General features: G+C 56.0%; 7 protein-coding genes across 7 annotated transcripts; 4 read left to right on the top strand and 3 right to left on the bottom strand.

Moving 5' to 3' along the window:
• Positions 1 to 533: 533 nt before the first annotated feature.
• FPR2 (peptidylprolyl isomerase family protein FPR2) lies at positions 534 to 1,337 on the bottom strand (the record flags this gene model as incomplete). Its single annotated transcript, XM_083192863.1, has 4 exons — positions 534 to 730; positions 794 to 867; positions 1,031 to 1,088; positions 1,157 to 1,337. The coding sequence occupies 4 exons, from the start codon at positions 1,335 to 1,337 to the stop codon at positions 534 to 536; spliced, it is 510 nt and encodes a 169-aa protein (XP_083051920.1).
• Positions 1,338 to 5,592: 4,255 nt separating this feature from the next.
• MYO1_1 (myosin 5) lies at positions 5,593 to 9,426 on the top strand (the record flags this gene model as incomplete). The annotated part of the gene is made up of 3 exons (XM_083192862.1): positions 5,593 to 5,595; positions 5,659 to 9,025; positions 9,089 to 9,426. The coding sequence occupies 3 exons, from the start codon at positions 5,593 to 5,595 to the stop codon at positions 9,424 to 9,426; spliced, it is 3,708 nt and encodes a 1,235-aa protein (XP_083051919.1).
• A 344-nt stretch (positions 9,427 to 9,770) lies between these two features.
• PFA4 (palmitoyltransferase PFA4) lies at positions 9,771 to 11,078 on the bottom strand (the record flags this gene model as incomplete). The annotated part of the gene is made up of 1 exon (XM_083192861.1): positions 9,771 to 11,078. One exon carries the CDS (start codon positions 11,076 to 11,078, stop codon positions 9,771 to 9,773), a length of 1,308 nt encoding a protein of 435 aa, XP_083051918.1.
• Positions 11,079 to 12,377: 1,299 nt separating this feature from the next.
• On the top strand, positions 12,378 to 14,771 carry ACO1O0_003406 (uncharacterized protein; the record flags this gene model as incomplete). Its single annotated transcript, XM_083192860.1, has 1 exon — positions 12,378 to 14,771. The coding sequence occupies one exon, from the start codon at positions 12,378 to 12,380 to the stop codon at positions 14,769 to 14,771; it is 2,394 nt and encodes a 797-aa protein (XP_083051917.1).
• A 4,033-nt stretch (positions 14,772 to 18,804) lies between these two features.
• Positions 18,805 to 20,859, top strand: ACO1O0_003405 (uncharacterized protein; the record flags this gene model as incomplete). The annotated part of the gene is made up of 3 exons (XM_083192859.1): positions 18,805 to 19,485; positions 19,593 to 20,250; positions 20,279 to 20,859. 3 exons carry the CDS (start codon positions 18,805 to 18,807, stop codon positions 20,857 to 20,859), a joined length of 1,920 nt encoding a protein of 639 aa, XP_083051916.1.
• Positions 20,860 to 21,736: 877 nt separating this feature from the next.
• ACO1O0_003404 (BRCT domain-containing protein) lies at positions 21,737 to 25,291 on the top strand (the record flags this gene model as incomplete). The annotated part of the gene is made up of 2 exons (XM_083192858.1): positions 21,737 to 24,660; positions 24,721 to 25,291. The coding sequence occupies 2 exons, from the start codon at positions 21,737 to 21,739 to the stop codon at positions 25,289 to 25,291; spliced, it is 3,495 nt and encodes a 1,164-aa protein (XP_083051915.1).
• A 606-nt stretch (positions 25,292 to 25,897) lies between these two features.
• On the bottom strand, positions 25,898 to 26,284 carry ACO1O0_003403 (uncharacterized protein; the record flags this gene model as incomplete). Its single annotated transcript, XM_083192857.1, has 1 exon — positions 25,898 to 26,284. One exon carries the CDS (start codon positions 26,282 to 26,284, stop codon positions 25,898 to 25,900), a length of 387 nt encoding a protein of 128 aa, XP_083051914.1.
• Positions 26,285 to 26,693: the final 409 nt, after the last annotated feature.

The raw sequence follows: 26,693 nt of genomic DNA, 5'->3' as shown, positions 1-26,693 counted from the left end.
CCCTGCACTGCGTATTGCTGGCGGCCTCCTAACCTGAAACAACCGCCAATTCGTAATAGGACTCGTAGACTCGTAGTACCAGTACGACGTACGGAGGGAGATGCCAAAAGCAACGATGCACTCTAATATACTCCGTACCTGGCCTAATGTTACCGTCGCCATACTGAGACACGGTGTGTACGAATATGAGTAGCTTTTAGTATCCGTAGGTCAGGTATCAAGTGCGTTGTTACTTTCAGTGTCTCCCTCCGTATCCGTATTAGTACTCTTATCAGGCACTCAGCATAAAGTCAGAACGCCCATAATTGTCAGAGGATCTTAAGTCTCGTCTCACCGCCCCTCTATCCGCATACGCGTGACAGACTGGTGGTTGCAAGAGAAGGGCTTCCTAGCTACCCTACGAGTAGTAATAGCAGTACGTTAGTATGGCCGGTATCTCCCCATACGAGTAGTAGCCAGTCACATCCCACTATCGACTCAAATATCCCCAAGTTCGCTGCAAAAGCATCGCCGCTTCATGTTGGTGCCTGCGATCACAGCTCCTCATGGCCTTGAACATCATCCGTGTCCGCCACAAACGTCTTGGCCGCCTCGGCGGCCTCAGAGGCAACCGAAGCTACCTTCTCGGCAACATTCTCCTTAGCAGGCTCTGCCTCCTCCTCAACCACCTTGGGTACAATCTTCTCCGGGGTCTCAACACCATCAATGCCAACCAGCTCGGTCTCGAAGACTGGAAGAGTTATCAGAAGTCAATCCAGGCACATGGCAAAAAAAAAAAAAAAAAAAAACTTACTCAGGGTTGACCCGGCGGGGATGGGTCCCATTGCGCGCTGGCCATATCCAAGCTCGGGAGGGATGGTTAGAGTCCTGCGACTAGGTATTAGAACACGGACAAGAAGCAGCGGGAGCAAGCAATGGCGTACCTCTTCTCACCGATGCACATATCCAAGAGGCCTTGGTCCCAGCTGCTAAGTGTCAGCATCCGAGCGCGGAAGAAATATGCCACATGTCGCCTAGAATGTCTACGAACCCCTTGATGACCTGGCCAGAGCCAAGCTTGAAGGACAGTGGCTTGTTGCGGTCGTAACCTTAACAAAGGACCGTCAGCGAGCCAGGCTCAAACACTGGATGGCCATCAACCTGGGAAGATACTGACTGGCATCAAACTTCTTTCCGGAATCGGCCAGGGAGCCATGGTAGTGCATGTGCACCTTGTCGCCCTTCTGGGTCTTACGGTCACACTCAACAGCTTGAGTGACCTTGATACCAAGCTCCTCAGCGGCAACGAGGCTGACGGCAGCCGAGGCCAGAACAGACAACAGCAGGGTGGGCTTCATGGTGGCTGGATGGAGGGGCGGTGTCTTGTCTTCGACTCGCTGTGCAGGTGGGCGTGAGATGGTGCAATGGAGACGTGGCACCTGGGAGTTGGTGGCGTTGGCCTGGAGTCGCTTGGGGCCTGGAGTCGCTGGACTGTTGCCCCACGATTCCGCCACTGCCGCCGTCGCCAAAGAGACTGGGATTGGTCAATGGTATGCGAGGCGCTACGGGGAGCCTCCACCAGCCACCACCAACCGAAGGCTCGCAAGCTTGCAACTTCACGTTTGCCCACCCAGCACCACAGGGGCAGAGTGATGAGAGTGGCAGGTTTGGCCCAAGAGAAGGCTGCTCGACAGGGCGAATGAAGAGTTGTTCATGCGGTCTGTTCTCAGAAGAGTGAGGCCAGCGCCCATCGGTCATCGCCACAACCGCCCAGGACGCCCAGCAAGACGCCCAGCTGCCTAAGCACCATTCGGCGGTGCGCGCACACATACACCTTCGCCGACAGATCGACGCCATTGACTTGTGACCACGACGTACGCACGTCGGTTGCGTGGCGCAGGGGCATCTCCGAATGTTTTTCTCTCGCCCCTAGTACATCCCGACAAGCCCAAAGCCCGGTGACTCCCCAAGCCACAGAGTGAAGTTGGTGGTGAGGCGGCGGGATTAGCCTCACGTCAATCCTGTCCTCCAGTCAGGTAAACAATGTGGATATGGGATGAGGGATCAAAGCTTCTAGAGGTGGCAATTCAGTGGGACTCTCGGTCAAAAACAGGACTTCTGGTAGGTCGCCTGTCTGTTGCGCTGTTGTACCGTTTCCCAACGCTTGAGAGCACCTAGCCCGGCTAGTCCGGCGCTGTCTGCGAGAGTGAGGTTAGACGCATGGACGGCTGGGAAGCTGGGCGATTGCCTCACGGCAGTTGTTCATTTCAGGGATGCCATACTCGTGCAAAACAGCAGCGCGGCGGCTACCATGGCAATAATAGTGGCTACTGACAGCACCCAGGTATGTACCGCCGGCTTTGCCTCAGGTTTGAGAGAGACTTTCGCGAGTCTTACTACTACTGCTACTCCTTGGGACCGTAGTCCCAGCTGAACAGCATTGGAACCCCGACATCTGCCTACTAACAGTAGTAGATTTGAGCCTGTCGGTTCATTGGTAGGAGTCCACTCTCGCAACATTTTAGTGCCCTCGGGAGATACTTGATCTCAATCCTGCAATCTCAGCGGGCACGTGTGTGCTCATGTGTGAGGTGAAGCGAGCGGTTAGAAGATGCAGGCATACGCATCTGAGGCGGGAATTGTGAGGCCCCGCGCTCCCCGATTGAGATGCAAGCATGCATCTTGGGTCCTATGACTGCCACTACATGCCATGAATCACACTCCGTCCTTACAGGGCTTCAGGCATTATCAGAAACAGCGTTGTTTTCAGGACGCCGTCCTTGATCAACACTGCGACATGTTTCATCCTGTTTTTCAACAGCCCGTGAATCGCATTCTCATGGTGGGTCTTAAACGCTTCCCTAGATATTGACGTACCTAGCTAGTAATTAGTACTCCGTACGCGTACAATGAATCAACGATGCTGGCACCTCCTCGTAATATTAGTCGTAGGTACTACCTGTCATCCGATAATAAGAGACGGACCTAATGCACTAGGGCACATGCAGGTACCGCACGTTAAGGGCCCGATGCAAGTCCCCATGGCGATCCTAGGTGAAGCACCCTCCCCCATGGCGACAACAACACTCAACGTGAATTACCTGCAGTTTTCCTTCCTGGGCAGAAAGCATCCTGTACTCGTACAAGAAGGAGGCCGTGCACAGGTCCAGCCCCCGACCCTACCAAAGTACTACTACCTACGTAGGCAGCAAAGGCAACAGTGCCAGGGCTCCACTATTCTTCCCAACTAACTAATAGTATATTCCTGTTCTCTGCCTATGGACATTATTCGTCGTACCTTACTACGACTTTGTAACAGCCATCAGTGGCGCAATGCCGCCAGCCATAAGCTTTCATCGTCCGCCCATTAGTCCCATCCCACGGGTGCCTCTTATTTTGCCTAACAAGATGTTTTATCGTTTTTAGATTTCGGTTGCTTGTGTCTCCTATAACACTAGATGCTGCGCCATTCGCCACCGCTCCGCCCAGTTGCCCCGAACCTCTCCTCGGTGCTGCCCGCGCGTGATGAAGCCTCACCTTGGCCAAAATGTCTAGCTTCTTTGCGTGACTGTCGCCCTTGTTTCTGATAGGAGGCCTGACGGGTATACCGCCCTAGAATGATGCTTGCCCCAGGTGCCTGGCCCATCTGCCTTGATTTGACGCCTTGGGCTCTGCCGCCCTCTTCGGTGCCATTGCGCCTGGCTAATTGAATGGCTACTGGTAGTCTCGACATATGCCTCGTGAGAGCCTAGTCAGACCAAGTAGTAGTACCACCATTCAGACAAGATATACTACGCTCTAGTAACCCCCCGAGATTCGTACATATATCTCGTCTGTTTCTATGCTAACACTATAAACACATGCCTACAGTCTAACTTAATCTACTCCTCTTGCACACGGACGACCGTCTTCAAATTTCAACCCCAATCCCAGCATCAATCATGGCACGCAACACAATTATTCACCAAGACCCTCCCTCCTCGGCTTCTTCAAGCGGCCAGTCCACTCCGTTGAGGGACGGCCCATCCCCCTCCCCTTCTTCTCACTCTGCCACTGGAGAATACCGCCAGTACGGCGCCCGTAGGTTGCCTCTGTCATCCTAAAATCCAGTTTGGATCCAGCTAACTCTCGCCCAGCCAACCATATCTGTAATGTTGTCAGTAGGGGTGGCCCTGTTATCGCCAACCATGGTGTAACAAGACACGATCCGGCAGCGCCGTCGCCCGGCCAGAGGAATTAATACACTAGTTCCTCCTGGGTGATATCCTCCTGGGGTGCGGCCATGACCCTTCGTCTTTCTGTCTTGGCTTCCTGCGGCGCATGGATTGTGTAGAACTAGAATTGAGTTAATGGGGGCGTGATTTCGGAGGGCGTCGCTGGGCGGAGTTTATTTGTTTTTCTTTCTTTCCTGCCTTCGGAACATCTCACTTATACGACCAAAGGAACTTGTGGTACTTCAGGTAGCAGAGAAGAGTTTCAATGGCTGAAAAGACAGCTGCGATCTGTTTGGCGGCATGCAGCCTATCGTGCTCTCGAAGAATTGGTTGGCTACTATCCGTAATTAGTGTTGCATGAACCATTGCCCACGCAGTCCATGTGGTGGCCCCAATGGTTGCTCACAGCCCGATAGTGCTCCTAGAAACCGACCACAACAATGTTCTGAGGTGGACGAGATTCTCCGCTCTACTATGTACGCAAAGCTCGGCAAGCGCTGCCGCGAAGATAAATCCGCTGGTGGGCCTAGGTTTTACGGCCTCGGGACTGTCGGGGCTCTTATCGGTACGTAGTATCCGTACAGCGGTGACATCTGAAACGACGCCCAATGGGTCTGTGAGCGCCTCTGGAGGGGCTTAGAGACAAGGGAAAATGTTGGAGGGGAAAGAGGAAAAATGAAAAGCCTCGCGAGCGCCCCAAGGATGTAGTATTAATTTTTCCATTTCCGATTTGGACAAGTCCAATGGTCACCGTCGAATGCGATGATGGCGCGACGCACAATGACGCAACACTTCTGGACATGGGATTCCCCATCTTTGTCTCTTCGGCCGAAGTGCGACTTGTGCAGTGCGACTCGTGCGAGTGGGAGTCCAGCAAGCATCGTCACGGCCCCAGTTGGTCTTGGCAACAGCTACACCTAACTGGCTACCTATGGAGTATTACATTAGCAAGGTTTCTTTTTCAAGAGATGGTCAAGGTTCAGGTTCCTGACTTTCGTTTAAGTTTATCATTTTATCTCCGGGTTTGAGTTCGGCGGTGACGACAACTTCCTGTTGTTCCGAATTGGGCTTGATCAACGATTCGTTGCACGTTTTCCCCAGCCGCCACTGATTCGTAACCGCACGAGGCGGTGCTTCGGGCCCAGGCGGCAAATTGTCGGCGTTTTCGTCACCGTCAGGCACCACAGCATCAGCCGCCGAAACGTATCGAGCACCCAACCACCACCACCATCTCTGGCTTGCGACAGCGTCAAATCCAGTTCTCTGTGTCGTTCGCTTTGTCGCCTCGTCTGTCGCTTTCTTTGCACGACTAGACTCCTCATGCGCGAGTGAATTCTTCGCAAGCATTTGCTCCGCCCTCACCACATCCTCCCCGCGCTCTCCTCCCCTTTCTCCCACCATGGTAAGACACTACCCCTCTATCACTCCTCTTGCGAGGCGGCCTAACGATTGATGCGCGCCACAGGGTATCTCACGGCGTCCCAAAGACAAGGGGGCTCGGAAAGCCCAGGCCGGGGCCGCCGGCGCCGGCGCCAGTGCGAAGCCAAAGAAGGCCACCTTTGAGGTGACCAAGAAGAAAGAGGTCGGCGTCTCCGATCTGACCTTGCTGAGCAAAGTCTCCAACGAAGCCATCAACGACAATCTCAAGAAGCGATTCGACGCCGCCGAAATCTACACCTACATCGGCCATGTGTTGGTCTCAGTCAACCCCTTCCGCGACCTGGGCATCTACACCGACCAGGTCCTCGAGAGCTACAAGGGCAAGAACCGTCTAGAGATGCCGCCACACGTCTTTGCCATCGCCGAGTCCGCCTACTACAATATGAAGGCCTACCAAGACAACCAATGCGTCATCATCTCGGGCGAGTCTGGTGCTGGCAAGACCGAGGCTGCCAAGCGCATTATGCAGTACATTGCCAATGTGTCAGGGGGCGAGTCGGGCGACATCAAGCAGATCAAGGACATGGTGCTGGCCACCAACCCCTTGCTTGAGTCCTTTGGAAACGCCAAGACGCTGAGGAATAACAATTCGTCCCGTTTCGGCAAATACCTCCAAATCTACTTCAACGCCCAGGGGGAGCCGGTCGGCGCCGACATTACCAACTACCTGCTTGAGAAGACACGAGTCGTTGGCCAGATTACGAACGAGCGAAACTTTCACATCTTCTACCAATTCACAAAGGGCGCCTCGGCGCAATACCAGCAAATGTTTGGCGTTCAGAAACCGGAGACTTATGTCTACACTAGCCGGTCAAAATGCTTCGATGTTGACGGTATCGACGATATCGCCGAGTTCCAGGATACGCTCAACGCCATGAAGATCATCGGTCTGTCCCAGACTGAACAAGACAGCATCTTCCGGATGCTGGCCGCTGTCTTATGGGTTGGAAATATTCAGTTCCGCGAGAATGATAGCGGTTACGCTGAGGTGGCGGATAGGTCGGTGGTTGACTTTGCCGCCTATCTCCTCGAGGTGACTCCAGACCAGCTTGTGCACGCCATCACTATCCGTATCTTGACCCCACGACCCAATGAAGTTATTGAGTCGCCAGCAAACCCCTCGCAAGCTACTGCTACTCGAGACGCCTTGGCCAAGGCAGTCTACAGCAACCTCTTCGACTGGATCGTTGGTCGCGTCAACAAGTCTTTGAAGTCGAGGCAGGCAACCACTAATACTCTTGGCATCCTGGATATTTATGGCTTCGAGATCTTCGAGAAGAATAGCTTTGAGCAGCTTTGCATCAATTACGTCAACGAGAAGCTTCAGCAAATCTTTATCCAGCTGACTCTCAAGACGGAGCAGGAGGAATACGCGAGAGAGAAAATTCAGTGGACTCCCATCAAGTACTTTGACAACAAGGTTGTGTGCGAGCTCATTGAGCAGATACGACCGCCGGGTGTCTTTTCGGCTATGAAGGATGCGACAAAGACGGCCCATGCCGACCCAGCAGCCTCCGACCGGACCTTCATGCAGAGTATCAATGGCATGTCCCACGCCCACCTTACGCCTCGGCAGGGTAGTTTCATTATAAAGCATTATGCTGGAGATGTCAGTTACACTGTCGATGGTATTACGGACAAGAACAAGGATCAGCTATTGAAGGGCCTCCTCAACCTCTTCCAGAGTAGCAGCAACGACTTCGTCCACACTCTGTTCCCCAATCAGGTGGACCATGACAATAGGAAGCAGCCGCCATCGGCAGGCGACCGAATTCGCACCTCGGCCAACGCCTTGGTTGACACGCTGATGAAGTGTCAGCCTTCATACATCCGGACAATCAAGCCCAACGAGAATAAGTCGCCCACCGAGTACAATAGTCCCAACGTTCTTCACCAGATCAAGTACCTCGGTCTCCAGGAGAACGTTCGCATTCGCCGTGCCGGCTTCGCATACCGCCAGGCATTCGACAAATTCGTCGATCGCTTCTTCCTCTTGTCGCCTGCCACCTCGTATGCGGGCGAGTACACCTGGGAAGGGTCGTATGAGAATGCCGTCAAGCAGATTCTTAAGGACACCAGTATTCCCAAAGAGGAATGGCAGATGGGTGTGACCAAAGCATTTATCAAGGCTCCAGAGACTCTCTTTGCGCTGGAACACATGAGAGATAGGTACTGGCACAACATGGCTACGAGAATCCAGCGGATGTGGAGAGCCTACCTTGCTTACCGTGCCGAGTCCGCTACAAGGATCCAGCGCTTCTGGAGAAAGAAGCGCACTGGGGCCGAGTTCCTGCAGCTGCGCGACCAGGGCCACCGTGTTCTCCAGGGCCGCAAGGAAAGACGGCGCATGAGTCTGCTCGGCTCCAGAAGATTTCTTGGAGACTATCTCGGCGTCAATGCGTCCAACGGGTTTGGGTCGCAGATCCGGAGCGCGGCAAATCTGGGCTCAAATGAGCGAGCAGTCTTTTCCTGCCGCGCCGAGATACTAGAGGCCAAATTTGGCCGGTCCAGCAAGCTCAGCCCCCGGATCATTGTTGTCACAAACAACAAGTTCTACATCATTTCGCAAATGTTGGTGAGCGGCCAGCCTTCCATCTCGATTGACAAAGGTATCCCTCTGGGTTCCATCAAATTCATTGGCACGTCCACATGTCGCGACGACTGGTTTTCCCTGGGAATTGGATCTCCGCAGGAGCCAGACCCTCTCATGACGTGCGTCTTCAAGACGGAAATGTTCACACAAATGCAGCGCGTGATGCCAGGTGGTTTTAACCTGAAAATTGCGGAGACGATCGAGTACGCGAAGAAGCCGGGCAAAATGCAGCAGGTCAAGGTCCTGAAAGACTCTCAGCAGCCCGTGGACTACTACAAGAGTGGCGCTGTCCACACGCAGCCAGGAGAGCCCCCATCTTCGGTTTCTAGGCCGACGCCCAAAGCGAAACCTGTCCCGCCAAGACCGATCACTCGAGGCAAACTTATCAAGCCTGGCGGCCCCAGCGGCCGGCCATCCAGGCTTCAGGGCAACCGCACACCGAAGCCCAGACCTGGTGCGAACAGCGCCAGGGCCGTCCCGCAGCCCCCTGCTGCCATCAGCGCCGCCTCTAACGTGGCAGCCTCTGCCCCGGTCCCGAAGCTGACCCCGATCGCCAACACCTCTGCCCCGGTCCCGAAGCCGACCCCGATCGCCAACACCTCTGCTGCGATACCGAATCACACCCGAAATCAAAATAGTACCGGAAGCGTCACCCGCGCCCCGCCGCCACCTCCGCCACCAGCCGCACCCCCGGCGAAGATCATGGCCAAGGTTTTGTATGATTTCGCTGGCCAGAGAGAGAACGAGTTGTCCATCACTGCTGGTCAGATGATTGAGATTGTGCAAAAGGAGAGCAACGGTTAGTACTCTTATGTTGAAAATTAGTTGCAAGCATTCACGATACTGACTTGGGTGTGAACAGGATGGTGGTTAGGCAAGACGCCAGAAGGCCAAGCCTGGGTTCCCGCCGCGTATGTTGAGGAACAGGCACAGGCTCCCCGACCTCCGCCGGCTCCACCAGTGGCCAGAGCCAAGCCGACGCCTCCGGCGCCGCCTGCCAAGCGCCCAGCCGCAGCCCGAAAGCCTGCAGATCTGCAGCAGCGGGACTCTGGCATGAGCCTGAACGGAGCGGCAAGTAGCTCTGACAATAGCAGAAGTACGACACCACAGCCCAGCCTCGGCGGCAGTCTGGCAGATGCACTCCTAGCGAGGAAGAACGCCATGCAGAGGCAAAGGAACGATGACGACGACGACTGGTAGACGATGTGATGCTTCATAAAGTGATATTTCACGAAGCTCTTTAGAGCGCTGTTTTTCATAGAGATACGTGGGTTGCGCTGGTGAGGATTGTCTGTTTCTTGTCTTTGCATGTACATCGGAGCCAGGCGACCGCATCGCTGCAGGCCACGGTGTTATAGGGAGGGTGCTTATAACTGTTTCCATGCTTTTCAAGCGAAGGGGCTGGTGGTCTTGATTGCTTGGGATGGAGCAGGATATATCCTCGCTGGATAGTCTATTCGTCTTTTTTTTTTTTTTTTTTTTTTATCTCGGAGACTTAAATCATTAGTCGTAAAAATCCTTAAATCAAATCGATGCCGCGCTTGCTAATTGTCGTCGCCGTCTTTTTTCAAAACCTTTCGACGCCGAATGAGCTCCGCCAGTGGGATATCTTCATCAAGGCCGTCCTCTGCGTCTTCATCGACACCATAGTCTCTAAGCCGTTCACCATCTGTGTTGGTCCAGCCGGACGCCGCGTCAAAGCCTAGATCATCATCGTACACAGCGTCGCCAAAATCGCCCTCACCTATAGCATCCGGCCCATCCACCTCCTCAAGCTCCGCCATCAGCCTCCTTTTCCTCTTCATGTCCGCCTCCTGACGCTTCTTGAACGCCTCCTTCCGCTCTTCGGGGCTCATTTCCAGCTCCCTGAGCTCAGCGGCGTAGTCTCTCCGAGCCGTGGGCTGCGCGCGAGCGGCCCGTCGAATCTTTTCCGGATCGGGGGGGGGCCACATACCCTCTATGCGGTTGAAGCCGTTCTCCTCCCAGTCCCAACCGCTGCCCATGCCATCCTTGCTGATATGGGGGTTTCCAGCAAATGGTAAAAACCACCAGAGGAAGTTTGAGGTTCCCATCGCCTGTGCCATGTTCGAGAAGAGGCCTACATCGTATGGAAACTCAATCTTCTCGAAAAGGATTTGCTCCCCATCGGGACCGGTAACTTCCCACCAGTCACGGCCGCCTCGCTCGGCAATGGCCTCGTGACGGTCCTGTTCCCAGCCCTCAATCATGGTCTGGTTGAGGACCCAACCCTTGACAGTGGTTATGAGCATGATGCCGAGAGCGACGGAGGTGACGAATCCCACGAGGGAGAAGACAGCCAGGGCAATCAATGCTGGCAGACTAGGGCCGAGATAGGATGGCAGGTGGCGGGACTCCCAAAGCGCGTAGAAGCGCTGCCACAGGAGATAGCCAAGCATCCATAGCGATAGGTTGGTGTAGACGAGGAAGCGAAGGAAGTGGGGGAAGGTAGTCATGGACACGCAGTTGTTCGTCCAGGGGCAGTGGTGGTCCATCCTGGGGACACATCGTGCGCAGTGGCGGCAGTGGTGGGCTCGGGGTGGCTTGGGGGCTTCGCACTTCTTGCACCACCTCTGCTTCTCGTCCACCTCGAGGACCCTGTCCTTGAACATGTATCGGCCCGGGTCGACCATGACGGATCGGAAGTAGGTGAAGTAGAGAATGGCGAGGAGGATGTTGAAGACGACGGTCTCCTTGCGAGAGGGCGGCCCGGGATCGAGGGTTGTCGCATAGTGGAAGACGAGCTGTGAGAAGTAGCCGAGGAAGGCAATCAGGAGGCATACTGCGGGCACGGCGATGGTTTGGATGAGAGGCACATCGCTGAATCCTGCCATGGCGACGGTGGCGTGGTTATTGGCAGGCCGTCCACGATTACCTAGAGGCGTGGACAAGTCCGTCCTGGTCTGTTCTTGCTGCTGGGCATCGAGCGTCACCAGAAGAATCAGCAATGGTATGTACTCCGAACTTATTAATAACTGGTGGATAGGTGCGGACTATGCGGGCCCAGAAAAAACGGGCCAGCTCGCGTCACATTACATAGTACGTCGGGTACCTGAGCTCAGGCCTCAGGGTCCCTGACTCCTGGCCAAACGCGACGTGCAGGGGACCAACGTACCTGTTAGGGGTGGCTTATGTAACCGTGCACCCACTGGGGCCTCCGTCATCCCCCTGACATGGTGTGTGTGTGGTCAGCTAGAGCCCGGAATGAGCATCTTTACAGCATTCCAGGTTTTTATCAAGTCCATCAAACCGCCTACGTATCCGTAAGTTGAGGCTGACTCTCCTCCCTCACCTGCAAGCATCCCAAAGATCTCGCGACGCTTCTTTGCTATTTCCGGTGCCACAAAAATGAGATGAGGTCTTGGCCGTTGCGCCCCGTGCAGTTCAACCCTCCTTATTAAAAGAGCCAATGCGCCATGGCTCATCCCGATTTGGTCCACTTCTCAGCCATCGGGTAAGAACCACCCCAACGACTGGACGTCATTCATACTATTCAGGATCTAACAACGGCCAGGACGGTGCTTGCTTTCTCATTCCTCTCCATATCACTAGAACGCCACTCGCTCTCAGGTACGATACGCTGCCCAAGTGTTCTAAGCCACGGCCAGCCAATACTGATCTGACAATGTATAGGGCATCCGCGGCTGTCTTCGCTTCTGGTGTTGCTTCTTTCAAGCGGGTTCTGCTTCGCAGCAAGCCATCTCTCCAAATGGCTCCCAGGCGCCGATGGGCGGTTTACGGATTCCAAACGCCCAGGTGATCATGGCGGCATGCTCGACCACGGTGCCCCTGACGAGCTTAAAAAAGGCCATGGTGCTCTAATGCCCAGCCGACCAAAGCGCCACACCCTGCCCACCTTGGTTATATGCATAGCCATTCGTCTGGAGCTGTTCAATCGGGTGACGGATCAACAGCAATGCGCCACTGTTGGAATTGAGGTAAAGTGAATTGCTACCATGTAGCGGCCCTTCTTGCTGACCGAGACAAAGTATTTTCTGTGTGTACTCCTCTTCATGTATGAGATCTTTGCGACACGACGAAAGTATGGGTTTCCAGCAGCAGCTGATCAAGACGACCCATGGCGGACTATTTTCGATGATCTCCATGACTGGTTTAGCGGCCCGAGAGTTACCATGCTCATTGCAGGCTTCAGCGTTCTCCTCTTTGCACTTGGTACATTTCATTCAGCAGGCCAGATCATCACATCAACCTATTTTTGCTTTGAGCCCCTCGACAGCAGGCCATGGGTCCTCTTCCTCCAGGTCCTCGGGCTCGTCCTTGACGCAGTTATTACAGTCCTTCTCTGGCGAGTTCTGTCTTGGACTCGAACAATGAAACTGCGCTTCCGGGCCCTGTCCTCCGTACTGATCCTATCTGCAATATCTGTGGGATTTGTCACGCTGGGCAGCGCCTTGTTTGAAGAGCGCTCGCGTTTGAGGCCATCCTCCGGATCACTGTATGGTTTTGATATCATTGTGGACAGCATTGCCTTTGCTGCTCTCTCGGTCTGCGCAGTTACCTGGATGTGCGAGACATCGCCCCTTCTACCCGCGAGCACGGTTACCATCTTAATCGGCGTCTGGAGCTCCATGGTCAACGCTATCAAGTTCGGCGACTGGATGCATGTGGATCGGGCACCTATTCTTATACCGACATGGGTTTTAGTGTTGGGGGCCATCCTGTTCATGTACTATCATGACGTGCGGAGGCTCTTTTTTGTCGGACGAGCCTTGATCACCGTGCTCCTTGTCGCGGTTGCTTTCGCCGCCACCCTCAATGTCGCCATCAGAGGAACCCCGGCGTATCCCAGACATCCCATAAGCGACCTTATTTTCAAAGCCATTGCTAAGCACGACCGCTGGGTTACAGAGGCCACAACTAGTAGAAGCCTCGAAGTAGCAGCCATTATCTATCAGGAACGCCATCCCGGCATGGTTCCGCCACCTAATTTCGACCGGTGGTACGAGTATGCCGAGAATACCGTTGTTGTCGACACCTTCAAGCAGATCGATAACGACTTGTCCCCCTTCTGGAGCTTCAAACCTGACGTGCTGCGGAAGAAGGTGGATGCCATATCGGAGGTGCCTGGAGTCTCTACCATTACTGTCAGCAATGGCAAAGTCACGCACAGCGACGCTGGGGATAAACAGCGGAACAATGACCTGGAGGAACTCTCGGTTATCATTGGTAAATTCTCGGCACATTTGCCAGACATGATCCTACCAATCAATCTCGACCCTGCTCCTCGAATCCTTCCCTCCTGGGAAGAAGCGCATGCTCAGGGTCAGGCAGACCTGAGGGCGGTTGCGGATCTAATATCGAAGAGGTCCTTGGCGGCCGATCCCAACGTGACAGAATCAGACCTCGATTCTAGAGATAATGACTCCGGGGCGACTGATCTAGCGTCGGAGCTCCTCTCGCCCAGCGACTTTCGCCAAATGCTCGCGCAAGCATGTGCACCAGGGTCGCCGGGACGGTCTCGCCCCCAGTGGGATATGGTAGAGCTCTGCTCCAGTTGCGTTGAGCGTCACTCCAAACACGCGTTTCTTATCGAGTGGGAAAAGTCCATGGAAACATGCGAGGAGTCGGACCTGAAGAATCTACACGAGATGTTCATGACCAGCCCCAAAGTTCCGCCAATCCGAAAACTGATGCCTCTATTCGGCGCGTCTAAGACGGATGTCTTCAAAGACATGCTCATTCCCATCCCCAGGACTACACTTGGCGGTAGCCCTGATATGAAGTGGGACTTTGGTCGAAGATATGATTCCTTATTCTGGAGAGGGAAAGTCGGGACTCAGGAGGGTATTGACGCCCACGCCCTTCGCGGTAGTCAGAAGTATCGATTTCTGCATCTCTTCGTCAATCCCAGTGCCCATGAAGAGGTAACGCTTTTGGTTCCGATCCAGGGATACGAGGAAAGCTATGGTTATGAAAGGGCTTCAGCAGCAGAGGCAAGCAGTGTGGCGCCGTTCGATGTGGGGGTTGGCGGCTTCTCCGAGTGCCATGGTGATCACTGCCAGCTTATCAAGCAAGTGTTTGGAGCCAAAGAAGACGTACAAGAGCCGCTCGAGTACCGCTATGTGTTGCAGCTAGACGAGGAAGGCGGCCCACCGGAGCAGCTGATGCGCACAGTCCGATCAGGGAGCGTCCCGTTTGTGTCGACAATCTTCCGATCATGGTACACCGAACGCCTTGAAGCTTATCTCCACTTCGTGCCCGTGGATACACGATACCACTCCCTCCATTCAACCTACCTATACTTTACCGGGACTGAGAACCGTGCCAAAATCAACGGCAGGGAAACCCACATCAAAGGCGCCACGAGTGACGGGGAGTGGATCGCGCGTGAGGGCCAGAAGTGGGTAGAAAAGGCGATTGGGGAGAAGGACATTGAGGTGTACCTCTTCCGACTACTCTTGGAGTGGGGAAGGTTGATCGATGACCAGAGGAGTAGCATCGGGTACCGGAAGACGGACAAGGGTGAGTGGACCAACATTGGATGGACGAAGCGGGAGACGGCATGATTGCTGGATCCGAACACAAATCTTGTACCACACACGAAACCCGACTGTTTAAGATACGATAGCAGGACTAGGATGGCGAAACGGTATTGTTGTTATGAATATTGGGTCTCTGGTGACAGCAGCTGGGCCAGAGTATTACACGGACATTTATTACGGGACGGGACGTTGGCGTTGTGAGATTTGGCATGCGTACTGGGGAACGGGGTGGTATCATACTCGCTATGGATTCGAACACATACTCGAATTACGTAGGTACTATTAGCAGCCTCTCGGCTACGAGCCTCTCATCAAGCCCCTGTGAGGTCGAGCCAATGCCCCCTGTTGGTTTTCTGCATCGGAGCCTAACAAGAACTCGGCGTGGTGGGCATCATATGACGACATGTCCAGATTACCTAAGTCCATTGAGAGTTGCAGCCGGCTATGGTGGAACGGGGAGTGACGTTTCTGGACTGGACTTGGGGTGCGGATGATCAAACCATGGGTCTCACGTCCACATAGTAGTATGGGCAATCTCGGTGAGGGTTATGGCTCGGGTGGGTGGGGGAACAAGTCTGGGCTGACGACTTGCATGTTTCCTCAACATGATATGAGTGTGCAACAAAAAGGAAGACAGACAGATAGTAACCCGGAGAGCCTCAATCGGCCTGCCATCTAAAACATGCAGAGACAGGACCGGTCGGAGTTAACGATGCCATACATAATACCAAGGCGGCGGTGCACTTGGGCGCTCTGAAAGCATAGGGTAGCAGACGACAAATCAGCGGCTGAAAACTTTACATATGACTACTCGCACATGTATGTACAGAGGTAGTACTACATCACTATTGATCATTACTGCATGGTATTACCGGCAAACCCTTGTTAAGACGAAGATGAAGGAGAAGAGGCCTGCTGGCAGAGAGATCTTGGTACGAACATGTATGCTGGAACCAACGACATGGACCTACCTACTCGTCCACGATGATACCCCTGGGGCGGACCATGGCTACAGCGGGCGGCCTCGACGCATGTGCCCGACGAGCATGTCTCTCTTGGGCCTCAGCCTTTCGACGTGCTGGTGCGCTGATGTGTTGCTGTACTGATGTGCCCACGTTGGAGTTCCGAGGGATGGGCCGTCGTGGGCCGCAGCCCGTCGGGCCCGCCACGGTCCGCACAGAGCCACGAGCCAGAGCCACGTCGGTTGGTGGGCTGGACTCTGGAGCCTGGAAGGGCGCAGTGGCCCAATTTCCTCGTGGTCGGCGCCGGCGCTGTGAGCACGCGATGGTTGTCGAGCAGCGTGTCGAGCGTGTCGGGCGAGCGAGAGCTCCAGCCTCCAACCTCCAGTGTGGACAAGGAGGCTGATGAGATTGGGTTGGCCAATATTAGACCAGGATCATCCCTCCTGGACCAGGCACGAACCGGGGCCAAAGGCGCCGAGTAGCCGTCGAATCACGATGGCCAAGGGACTTGGAGGAGTCAAGGACTCGAGGAGAGTGAAGGCCTGAAAGGGTCAACTGTGAGCTGGCCCCACTACAGGGGAATTGGGCGGGAAGCGCATTTCGCGCCGGCAAAAAGTCGACGACTCCAACAGCTTCGGAATTCGGGGGATGCGAGACTTTGCGAGTCAGGGGCCCCAGGGCGGGAGAAAAGGAGCAAAAGGAGGGACCCTTGTCGATCTGCTGATTGCTTGCATTCAGCTCCGTCGCGTCGACTCCAGAGTCTCCAGGAACGCACTCTGACGTCGTCGCCCACACACGCCTTCATTCTTTGCGACGCCCCTCCCTCACCTCTCATCTCTCACCTCTGACCATCTCACCATCTCACCATCTCGCCATCTCACCTGGGTGGTCTACGCCCATTCGGGCTCACTTTATACAACGGCTTGACGCGACGACGGGAGATACTGTAGAGACCTGGACCCAGCTTGCCGTCGGGGTTGCCACCAACCGAGGTAATAGATGTTTGCATTCGTACCGCGGCCGTGCTCTGACAATGGCAACATTATCAGGAGGGAGCAGACTGAAGATGTCGGCACATGAAAGTGTCGAATGTCGATGAGTGAATAAAAAGAGGAGCCCACAAGGGACCCCGCGTCTCACCGACGGCGCGTGCACAACGGCCTGCCCTTTGATATCCACTTCCCCACCAACAAAGTACGAGAAGTACACACACTTGCGCTCCTTCTCCAAGACTCAAATGCCCTCATCTCCCCCCGTTGCGCTGGTGATGCTACATGGTAGTATATCATATCATGGCTGGTCTGGGGCGGTGTCTGGAACTAGTAGATTGGACGGTGAGCCGCTTACCACCCGTCATGGCACTGATATCATCGTATGGTATACACTCCCGCGTATCAAAAAAACCTCCAAGGCTGGCCAACAAGCAGAGTCGCAGACGGCCAGGCCATGGTCGGCCTGGAATGTCACCGGCCCTGATCCTTGACCCCGATCGCAGCCGGCCGACCGAATCCTGGTAGCAACCGACAAACAACTGGCACACTGCTTCGGGCGGAAACTGGAGCCTCAACGACCAAACGGTCCAAACCTGCCCTCGTGACGGCCACGATGTTTGGTAGCTTGCCTCGCGTCTGGTCAAAGGGTGAAACAACACAGAAGGCAGGCATCGGTCTCGCGCCCGTCTGTTCTTATGTAGGTAAGTATTTACTCGTACAGTACTCGTACTCGTATGAGCACTACGGGTGCACACTATTAGTAGTATATCATAATAGCTCGCAAGCCTGTTCTCCCCCCACCACCATGATCAACGGCCATGTCGCGCGGGTGTGGCCACGCTCGCGGCGGAAGGGTGCTGCAGATATCGCTGGCTGGCTGTGAGGCGGCCTCATGGTCAACGGGACTTGTGGTTCCAGATTGCTTAACTTGCTTGGGTCGATTGCAGCAGTAGCAGCGACTGCGACGCTGGTTGACCGCTGGGTCATGGGATGATGAGGGCGCGGGTCGCATCCAGCATTTCTTGGCCTGGAGGCGACCTACGAGTACCTACCTGGGCAGCAACAACAACATTGGATCCATTACTACTGATATGTATGTAGGTATGGATGTGTACGTGGATGTGTACGAGTACGAGTATGGATACAGTGGGCGAATGCGCTGGTGGCCGTTGCTGGCCGCTGATGGCAGGTGCATCCCTAAACAACCCCCCCCCTCCTTCTCCTCGGCCCAGTGCCTGTGCCTGTGCCCACTGGCTGGCTACTGCCCACTGCCCACCTGCCGGCTGCACCTTCTGCACCTCAACTGCACCTGCACCTCACCTCGCCTCATCTCGCGCCGGGCTTCCAGTCCCATTTTTGCCATTCTTCTTCCACCCCTCACTTTTTTTTTTGCCCCTACCTGACCCTCTGGTGGTGGGGCTGCCCCAGGCTCGTTCACACATTGCCTGTACACATAAAGGGACGGGTGTACCTTGCTTTTACCTGAGCTCGCCGTACGTGTGGAGTGTACTCCGTGCCAGACGCCAGGCTCTGTCCCGTGTTTGCTACATAGTACACCTGCGCCTGCACCCGCCTACACCACCTACACCTACATCTACACCTACACCTATACCTACACCTACCTGCCTACACCTACAGGCCGCGCCTACAGGCACGGCGCCCTCCAGGTCCGTTGCCAGCACCCTTATTATTCCCTATCCGTATATCGGCGCCTTCACCCCGGACATCTGCTCTTACATCAACACCCGTGTCCAGCAACTCCAGCGCCTCACTTCCGTCACCCGCATCGCTATCTGCGCCCTCGCCTGCCTCTCTTCTTCTCTCGCTGCCCTCCCGCTGACCGGTCCCCGTTCTGGCGCGGCTGGCAACGCCCGCGTGGGACCCCTGGGACCTCGGCTTGGTGCTAACTCTGGCTCTTTCCGTATCCTGCTGGGTTCCTCTTTTTCTTGTTGCGGCAATAATGGGCCTTGATTCGAAATCCTGAAGCTGTGCGCATTTCCCGTCTTCAACCTCCTGCTATCCGGTAGCCCCCCGGTAGCCCCCGGCCGCACCAACTCGCCCACCTCGAGGGCTGGTCACCTCCCAGGGGTGCGGCAGTCAGCCATGAGCTCAGTCCATGGCTTCCCCGAGGCCCCTCCAGCAGCCCACTCTCCGTCTCTGGTCGCCACCTCGTCTCCAGCAGCCCCGGCCCCGGCTTCGGCTTCCACTCCGTCCTCCGCTCCGGGCCCCGTGCCCGCGCCGCACTCTCCCTCGCCACCGGCCGCCTCGACACCCGCCCAGTCGCTTGCTGCGCTGGCCTCCCACCAGCAGCAACAGCAGCAACAGCAGCAACAGCAGCAGCAGCAGCAGCAGCAACAGCAGCACCACCACCACCAGCACCACCACCAGCACCACCGTCAGGTCACTCCAGGCCCGCTCCCCCGGCCGGACGAGTCCCCCGTGCGGCAGTTCACGCCAACGCGTGCCGTCACCGCCACGCCGCCCTCCTTCTTCCCTCAGCCACTCTCGCCTCCTCCCCCGAGGAAGGATACCAACTCATCCATCTCTACTCAGGCCACCAGCGCCACCCTGGCCTCCGCGGAGACCAACAACACATCGTACAGTGCCGACACCTCTCCTACACTGCACCAATCTATCTTTTCTCTCAGGGATGGCTCCGACGTCTCTAACAGCCGCCGCACCAGCAGGAGACGTACCGGACCCTTGTCCCAGCAATCCAGAGAGCGGGCCGCCTTGATCAGAAAGTTGGGCGCGTGCAATGACTGCCGCCGCAGACGAGTTGCTGTAGGTTCCCCCGAGCCCTGGCGGGCATCCGGCTAGTACAACTAACATTCTTGTCTCTCTTTCCCCCTTTCAAGTGCCACCCAAGCCATCATAACATGACTTGGGAGGATGTGGTCAACAAGTTTCACAGGTCTCACAGCCCCACCATCCATGATATTGCTCCTTCGCTCGCCGCCGGCCGACCCCTGAGTCCTGCCCCTGCCCAGGCAGCTGTTCAGGCCATGTTCACCCACGACCCTCAGGAGATGGATATTGACTCCAGCACACCTCCGCATCATCACCCTGGCCGCCAGCCCCTGAGCGAGGCCCGTCACCGGACCCCGCTGCCTTCCGGACCCCGCCTTGAGAAATCTCTCTCCCTGCCCGGCATAGAGAGCCTCAAGAACGAGCTCCAGTCGAATGCTTCTCGGATGCTCTCCACTTCGAGTCGCAGTCGCTACACCGCGGTCCACGCACTGTTGCTGTATTGGCACGATGACGATGACATTACTGCCGTCCATAACGCTGTCCGGGAACTGGCGGATGTTTTGGACACACACTACCACTATACGTTGCAAACAAAGATGATCCCCCCCTCCTCGGATGGCTCCAAGAACTCATGGAGATGGCTGTCGCGGGAGCTGAATGCTTTTGCCGCGGATCGCGATCATCGGGACGTTTTGAAAATCGTCTATTACGCGGGACACACCTATCTCGATGGTAACCGGGAGATGGTCCTCGCAAGGTACGACCGGGACATGGCGGCTTCTGCGGTGCCGGATCTGGGTTAGCTGACTGTATCATAGCTCTAGAGACCCCCAAAAGGCCACGGTAATACGATGGAACGGAATCCAACAGATCCTCCAGGAAGCATCTGCGGATACGTTGATCATTATGGATGCCGCCTACTATCCGTCGTCAAAAATGGTTCGCCAGACAGGAGTGTTGGAGCTGATTGCTGCGTCCATATCGGATGAGCATCAGGGCGTTCTTGACCGTTGTGCGTTCACGTTCGCGTTGGTGGAGCTCCTGCGGACGAGTGCCAGCCGTTTCAACCCACTTTCCGCTGCCGAGGTGCACTCGGGACTCTTCTCCAGGTACCCGAACATGGTGCGGGACAAACACCCCGAGAGGGAGATGGTCACGAGTTTCCCTGCGCCGTTGCACACCATGGTGTCGGGTAATTCGAGACTACCGTCGATATTCCTCGCTCCGGTGTCTCAGAATAGCCCTGTCCGAGGCAGTGCGCATGACAACTACCCGCTGCTGCACATGTCTATCCGCCTGAACGATGACAATGTCGATCTTGATAGCTGGAACGAGTGGCTCCGCCTGATGCCTGATGGGGTCAGGGATGTGAAAGTCGACGGCCCGTTCAGGACCACCTTCCGATGAGGCAGCTAGTACTCGTATGCGGTCCGCTGCCAGCTTCTGTCTATACGTTTTTTTCACTGTGCCGAGACGATATTGCTGGATGTCGCCGACGGCTAGCAGTGCGGCTGGGAACTCGACCCGGTATGCTTTCGTGTTTTGTGTGTTTCGAGCCGACACGGCGGCGTGGCGCCGTGACCTCGCTGGCTCAATGCATCATATACTTGATTGATGAGTTGATGAATGATTTACGTTTGGGTTGTCATAGCGAACGGTTTGGATGAAGGGCCCTTGTGTTGTTTGGTTGGGGGGGGGGGGGGGGGGTGTTTCACGCGACGCGTGAGGAGTTTTTGGTTGGGAGGAGAGGTAGTGAGCAGATTTAAACCAAGGTACTTTATAAAAGTGTGGCGAGCTTGTCTTTTTGCAATTATCTTTCGTCTTGGGAGAGTCCGGGGTCACTGAAATGTGTTGCGCCTTGCAAGAAAAATGCACTGGCGGCGAGGGGAGGTTCACCATGCTATTTTGAGTGACGTTCAGGGGTCTACAGATAGTTGAGTGAGAGTCTAGGGGAGTCTCCAGCAGGCATCAACGGGAGGGTGTCAGAAGTGTCAGACAGTGTCAGTTGTTGCAGGGTGGGGCAGGACCCCCACCGGAACAATGGGGACCGAGTGACCGACGCTGGGTGGGTTGGCTGGGCCACCCACTTGTTGCCTAGCAACACGGCCAAACACGCCTCACCCATAATAACAAACCATCCACGCCTGCAGCTCTTTGGCTTCTGGCACGCATCGGCATCGCAACAGCACTTTGGCGCCTCCGACACCGCAATGGGAACTTCAATTTTCCCCTGAACCCAGCCCATCCGACAACTTCATACTAACACCAGAGAACACCCGCAGCCATGGAGTCTCCGCCAAAGCGAATGACCCGTGCCAGAGCTGCCGCCAAGGCCAACGAGCCCGCCATCAAGACCACCAAGATCGTCACAGCAGCGGCCAAGGCTAGGTCGGCACCCACTGCTAGCACGAGGAGCACCGCTGCTAAGCGTAAGACGAGGCCGGATGACTCCGACGGGGAGGACGACTTCGCCCAGGAAGAAGTCACGGTCACTCGCAAGGCCACCCGGGGACGCCCCCGAAAGCTCGCCGACATGGGGCCATCCTCGGGAGAGGCAGCTTCCACAGCAAAGCCTACTCGCGGCCGGCCGGCCAAGAAGCAGGCCACTGAGACATCCAAGGCGGAGGCAGCTGGGCCACCGAAGGCCACGCGTGGCAGGCCGAGGAAGGTCGTCGAGCCCGAACCCAAGAAGCTAGCCCCCCAACCCCCAAAGACAACACGTGCCCGCTCCGGAATAACCTCCAGGGCGGGGGCTGCCAAACTGGCAGTGAAGAAGACGGTCACATTTGAGGAGCCCGACAAGGAGAATATGGCGCCTCAGGACCCAAAGAAGGGTTCCAAGAAGGAGCCGGCCACTGCCAGCATCCGTGGACGCCCTGCTCGCCGGGGTGGTGCTACCGCCGCACGAAGCACGAGAAAGACGGCCAAAAACTCGGAGCAGGAGCCGAAGAAACCGCTGAGCCCAAAGAAGGTGACGCAGATGCCCATGCAGCGAGGCGACGAGTCCGAGGATGAGTTGGCGGGTCTTGACTACTCGCCCGTCAAACCCATGCAGAAGAGTCCCGTCAAGCCGCCCAGTAGCGTCGCTCCCCATCCAAAGAAGCCCGATCACGCGCCGGAGGAGCGAGACGACGACGCCACTATCACAGTCAACAACGCCATCCTGAACGCGCCCGAGTTGGGTTCCACTGTGTTTTCTTCACCTGCCAGGCGGGTGCCCTCGGCTATGAAGGACTCAATGAGGTCTCCGGCCCGCAAGATTGGCGCCGTGCCGTTCCCTGGCTCCGCCCTGAAGTCTGCCACCAAACCCATGGGAGCCAATACCCAGGCTGCGGCCTCTCAGAGCTCACTTCTCATGTCTGCTGCCAAGCGCCCGCCGTCGCCTATTAAGGGACTCGACTTCGGGTCTCCTTCCAAGTCTCAGCATATGCCATCAGCAATGAAGTCATCGATACTGCAGTCGCCAGCTAAGCGTGCGATGCCCGGCCTAAAAACATTAGCGGAAAGCCCGCGGAAGGAAGACATCTTGAAGATGGGCGGCTCTCCGGCTATGAAGCCGCTGGTCATGTCGACTCCATCTCAAGAAGCCCCAAGAACCCCATCAGAGAAGCTCCTCATGGAGCATGAATCCCCGGAAAGCGAGAACGATGCTGAAGACGCGGAAATTTTCCCCGAGCCGATTGCGAAAATCAGGTTCCCGGGACGTTTATCCGCTGTTCTTCCACGAGATGCCGACCCCTCCTTGGACGAGGCTGAGCCTTCTGAGGACGAGGAACAAAACATGGAACTCGTGGACAGCGCGCCTGGAGCATTGGACGATGATTTGGCAGAGACGCCTGATGACGAGCAAGATGGCGTAGAGGAGGAGGCCTTTGAAAAGCAGGCTGCGGACCCTCAATCCACCATGGAGCTTGCTGAGCCTACTGATGACCCCGACGTCACCATGGAGGAGGATGGAGTAGCACAGGAGATTGTGGTCGCCCTCCCCCCAACTCCGAACCAGTCGACACCACAGAAGTCGCCGTCTCGGACCCCCAATCCCAATTATCAACTGAGGGAGAGAGATCTTGACCCTTGCGGAGACTTCGACGCAGAGTCTGACAGCGAACTACTGTCACCCACAAAGACATTATCCACAACACCCACAGTCGCTCTATTCAAAACCGGCACTCGTCGATCGACAATCGGGCTCACCTCTCTTGCAGAGCAATTTGGGTCGTGGTCCGCAGGGAGCCCTCTCAAGGAGCCCACTCCCCAAATTGAGCACTTGGAGACACAGTCGACTCAAGTTACTTCTCTTACGGCCGGGCAAACACCTACAGTAAGTCACTTCTTCGAGGAAGAGATGCAATCTCACTCCGAGGCCAAGGGCAAGGAAACTGTGGCGTCGCCCACGGAACCTGCCGTCGAGGAGGTTGAGCCGGTCTTTGAGGAATTGGACTTGAAGGACGAGGACTTTGACCTGGCTAAGGAGGCCGAAGAAATGTCGGAGATGGTGCCCCGGAAGGCGGAGGAGAGCTCAGGCGGCTACTCACAAGATGATACCCTCTCTGATGCTAGCCAGGAGTACGGGGATGAAAACGAGATGCCGATCGACCCTGCTATCCTAGGACCCTCTGCCCCAGCTCCTGTGACGCCTGTCCGCCTGCAGAGGCATATCTTCCCCCACACCACAACCAAGGTTCCTCTGAAGGCGGCCGATGAGTCGACCCCGAGCCCTCTGAAGAAGCGTGCCTTCAGCGTGGCTCGGCTGCCTCCTCAGCGGTCTGGAGGCGGGCTGACGAGGAGTGTTACCACTCCCTCCTTGTCACCCTCAAAGAGCAGGAGGGCATCAGGCGCACCCCGACGCGTTTCCGCACTGCCGCCTACCACACCTAATAAGAGCAATGACGTCTCAGCTGTGTATACCCCCGGGACCCGGGAAGACATCAACCCCAACCTCCTTCGGGGCGCTGTGGTGTTTGTTGACGTGCACACAACAGAGGGTGCGGATGCTAGTGGGATCTTCATGGAGTTGCTGACCCAGATGGGTGCTCGTTGCCGCAAGACTTGGGACTGGCATCCTGGTACCCCATCGAACGGAGATGGGCTGTCCAATAAGGTTGGAATCACCCACATCGTCTACAAGGATGGCGGCAAGAGGACGCTGGAAAAGGTGCGCCAGACCAACGGTCTTGTGCACTGTGTTGGTGTCAGCTGGGTGCTTGAGTAAGTGGCTTTCCTCCCATGGTCTTAATCGGCCAGAAACTGGAGCTAATCTTGAAACAGTTGCGAGCGCGAGAACGAGTGGCTGGATGAAAGCCCTTACTACATTGACACGACGCTTGTGCCTCGAGGAGGGGCCCGCCGCCGAAAGAGCATGGAACCCAAAGCCCTCACCAACATGAACGGGACTCTAGTCGACAGTTCCAAGAGCAGTGGTGGGGGGCGCGAGGTGCAGACGCCCAACTCATCTTACAATCGCCGGCAGAGCACTGCCTGGATGCACACGCCTTCCGACAAGGGCAGCAACCAGGAGGAGGAGGAGGAGGACGATGACATTGAGTGGTCACAGTTCATCCTGACTCCGGTTCCCAAGACCCCCGCCCCTGAAGCCATTGCAAAGTATGCCGCTGCGATCCCCGAAACGCCCAGCGCAGGCGATGACACTTGCACTTCCCCCATGGAGGAGTCCTTGATGACCAGGACCTGCCCGCCCAAGGCTCGTGATATGGGCCAAGTGCTCGTCGATTCCTCGGAACCGGATGGGCATTTGATGAGACGCTTGATGGCCGCGAGACGCAAGAGCCTGCAATTCGCGCCAAAGATTGGAAGCCCGTTGTCGAAGACCTGGAGGTAAGGGGGCTGAGAGATGAGTTGTATTCTATATTTTGGAGATGTACATAATACCCAAGGGAGTTTGGTACGGTTACATAGGGTCGCATTGGCCTGTCGCTCGTTTAGGACACTGGGCATGGATGGTACCGGAGTTTGGACTATTATTGATTTCTTAGGCTCCTGGAGCGAGCACTTCAACATGTACACAATTGCACGGACAATAACTGTTTGTTTTGCAACAATCCTTGGCTTGCCCCCATACAGCCTTTGTGCTCTCAAGACCAGTATCCATGCAATTGTGGGTGAATTTTCTGCTAACTCATGAACAATGCTTGCATAGTCGTGGAGTGGTATCTTCTGTTCCCTGGGGGACTGCCGCCTTGTCGCTAGGGAGTACCAGTCATCATGGCGCCGGGGAGATGATAGCGCGTGTCGTGGCGTTTGATGCAGTTGTGGGATATGAAGGTCATTTCCGAAACCCAAACCATCTAGCTGCCCAATCGTACAGGCGAAAGTTTGCCGTGTCTTCTCTGCGCGGGGCTTCGGTCGTCGGTTGGGGCTCTTTCCGACTCGTCGAGTCTAGCTTTTGGTTGCCATCCCCGACGCAAGGGAGACTCGCCTGTCCACTCTAAGCAGAGACGTACGCCCTCATCGCCCTGACGGCGTCCCCGTCGTGGGCCTTGAGGAGCTCGGTGGCCTTGGGCTTGGTCATGTCCAGCTGGTCGACGAGCAGGGCAACGTCGGCGGCGTCGACCTTGACGTTCTTGCGGGCGGGGGCGGGGGCCTGCTTGGTAGCGGAGGCGCCGGGTAGGTTCTTCATGGCCTTGTTGACGGCATCCTGGTCGATGTTGGCCTTGGCGGCGGACGAGGAGGAGTCGTTGCCAGCGTCGAGGCTGGCGAGGGCCGAGGCGGCCTTGCGGTCCTCGGCAGACTTGGCAGCAGCGGAGGGGATTTCGTCCTCGACATCGCCAGTAGTGGCGCCCTCGACGACGGTGGGGGGTTGTTTGTCGGCCATTGGGGGGCTGGTTGTGCGGGCTGGCGATGTTTGCGGGTTTGTGTACGCACGGATTTGGTAGTGGGTTAATCTTGGAGCGAGACGAGCGATGGTGGTACGTAGGCAGTGCTTTGTTGGGTACGTGTGGTGGGGGACGACGGGGCTTGCAAGAGCTTTGCCGATCCTACCCCCCACGTGCCTGGAAGCAGGAACGCCGCATTTCAACATGTTTCCCCAGTTGGGCTCACAGTATCTATCCCAAGGTAGGTCCTACATCGTTGCGATATTCTCTCTGTGAGGTCGCACAATTCTTTCAGCCCGTTTCAAATTGGTGGTAAGTGCTTATCTTTGTACTCCTAAGCCATTGTACATTGCACCTGGTGCAACTGCTGGCTGGAGGGAGGTCCCGAGACTGAAAATACGTCACGGA

This window comes from Amphichorda felina (assembly GCF_050947745.1).
Source record: "Amphichorda felina strain 45539 chromosome Unknown scaffold_3, whole genome shotgun sequence".
Classification (NCBI taxonomy): Eukaryota; Fungi; Ascomycota; class Sordariomycetes; order Hypocreales; family Bionectriaceae; genus Amphichorda; species Amphichorda felina.
Note: the sequence above shows the minus strand (reverse complement) of the source record. Positions and strands in the feature narration are given on the sequence as shown.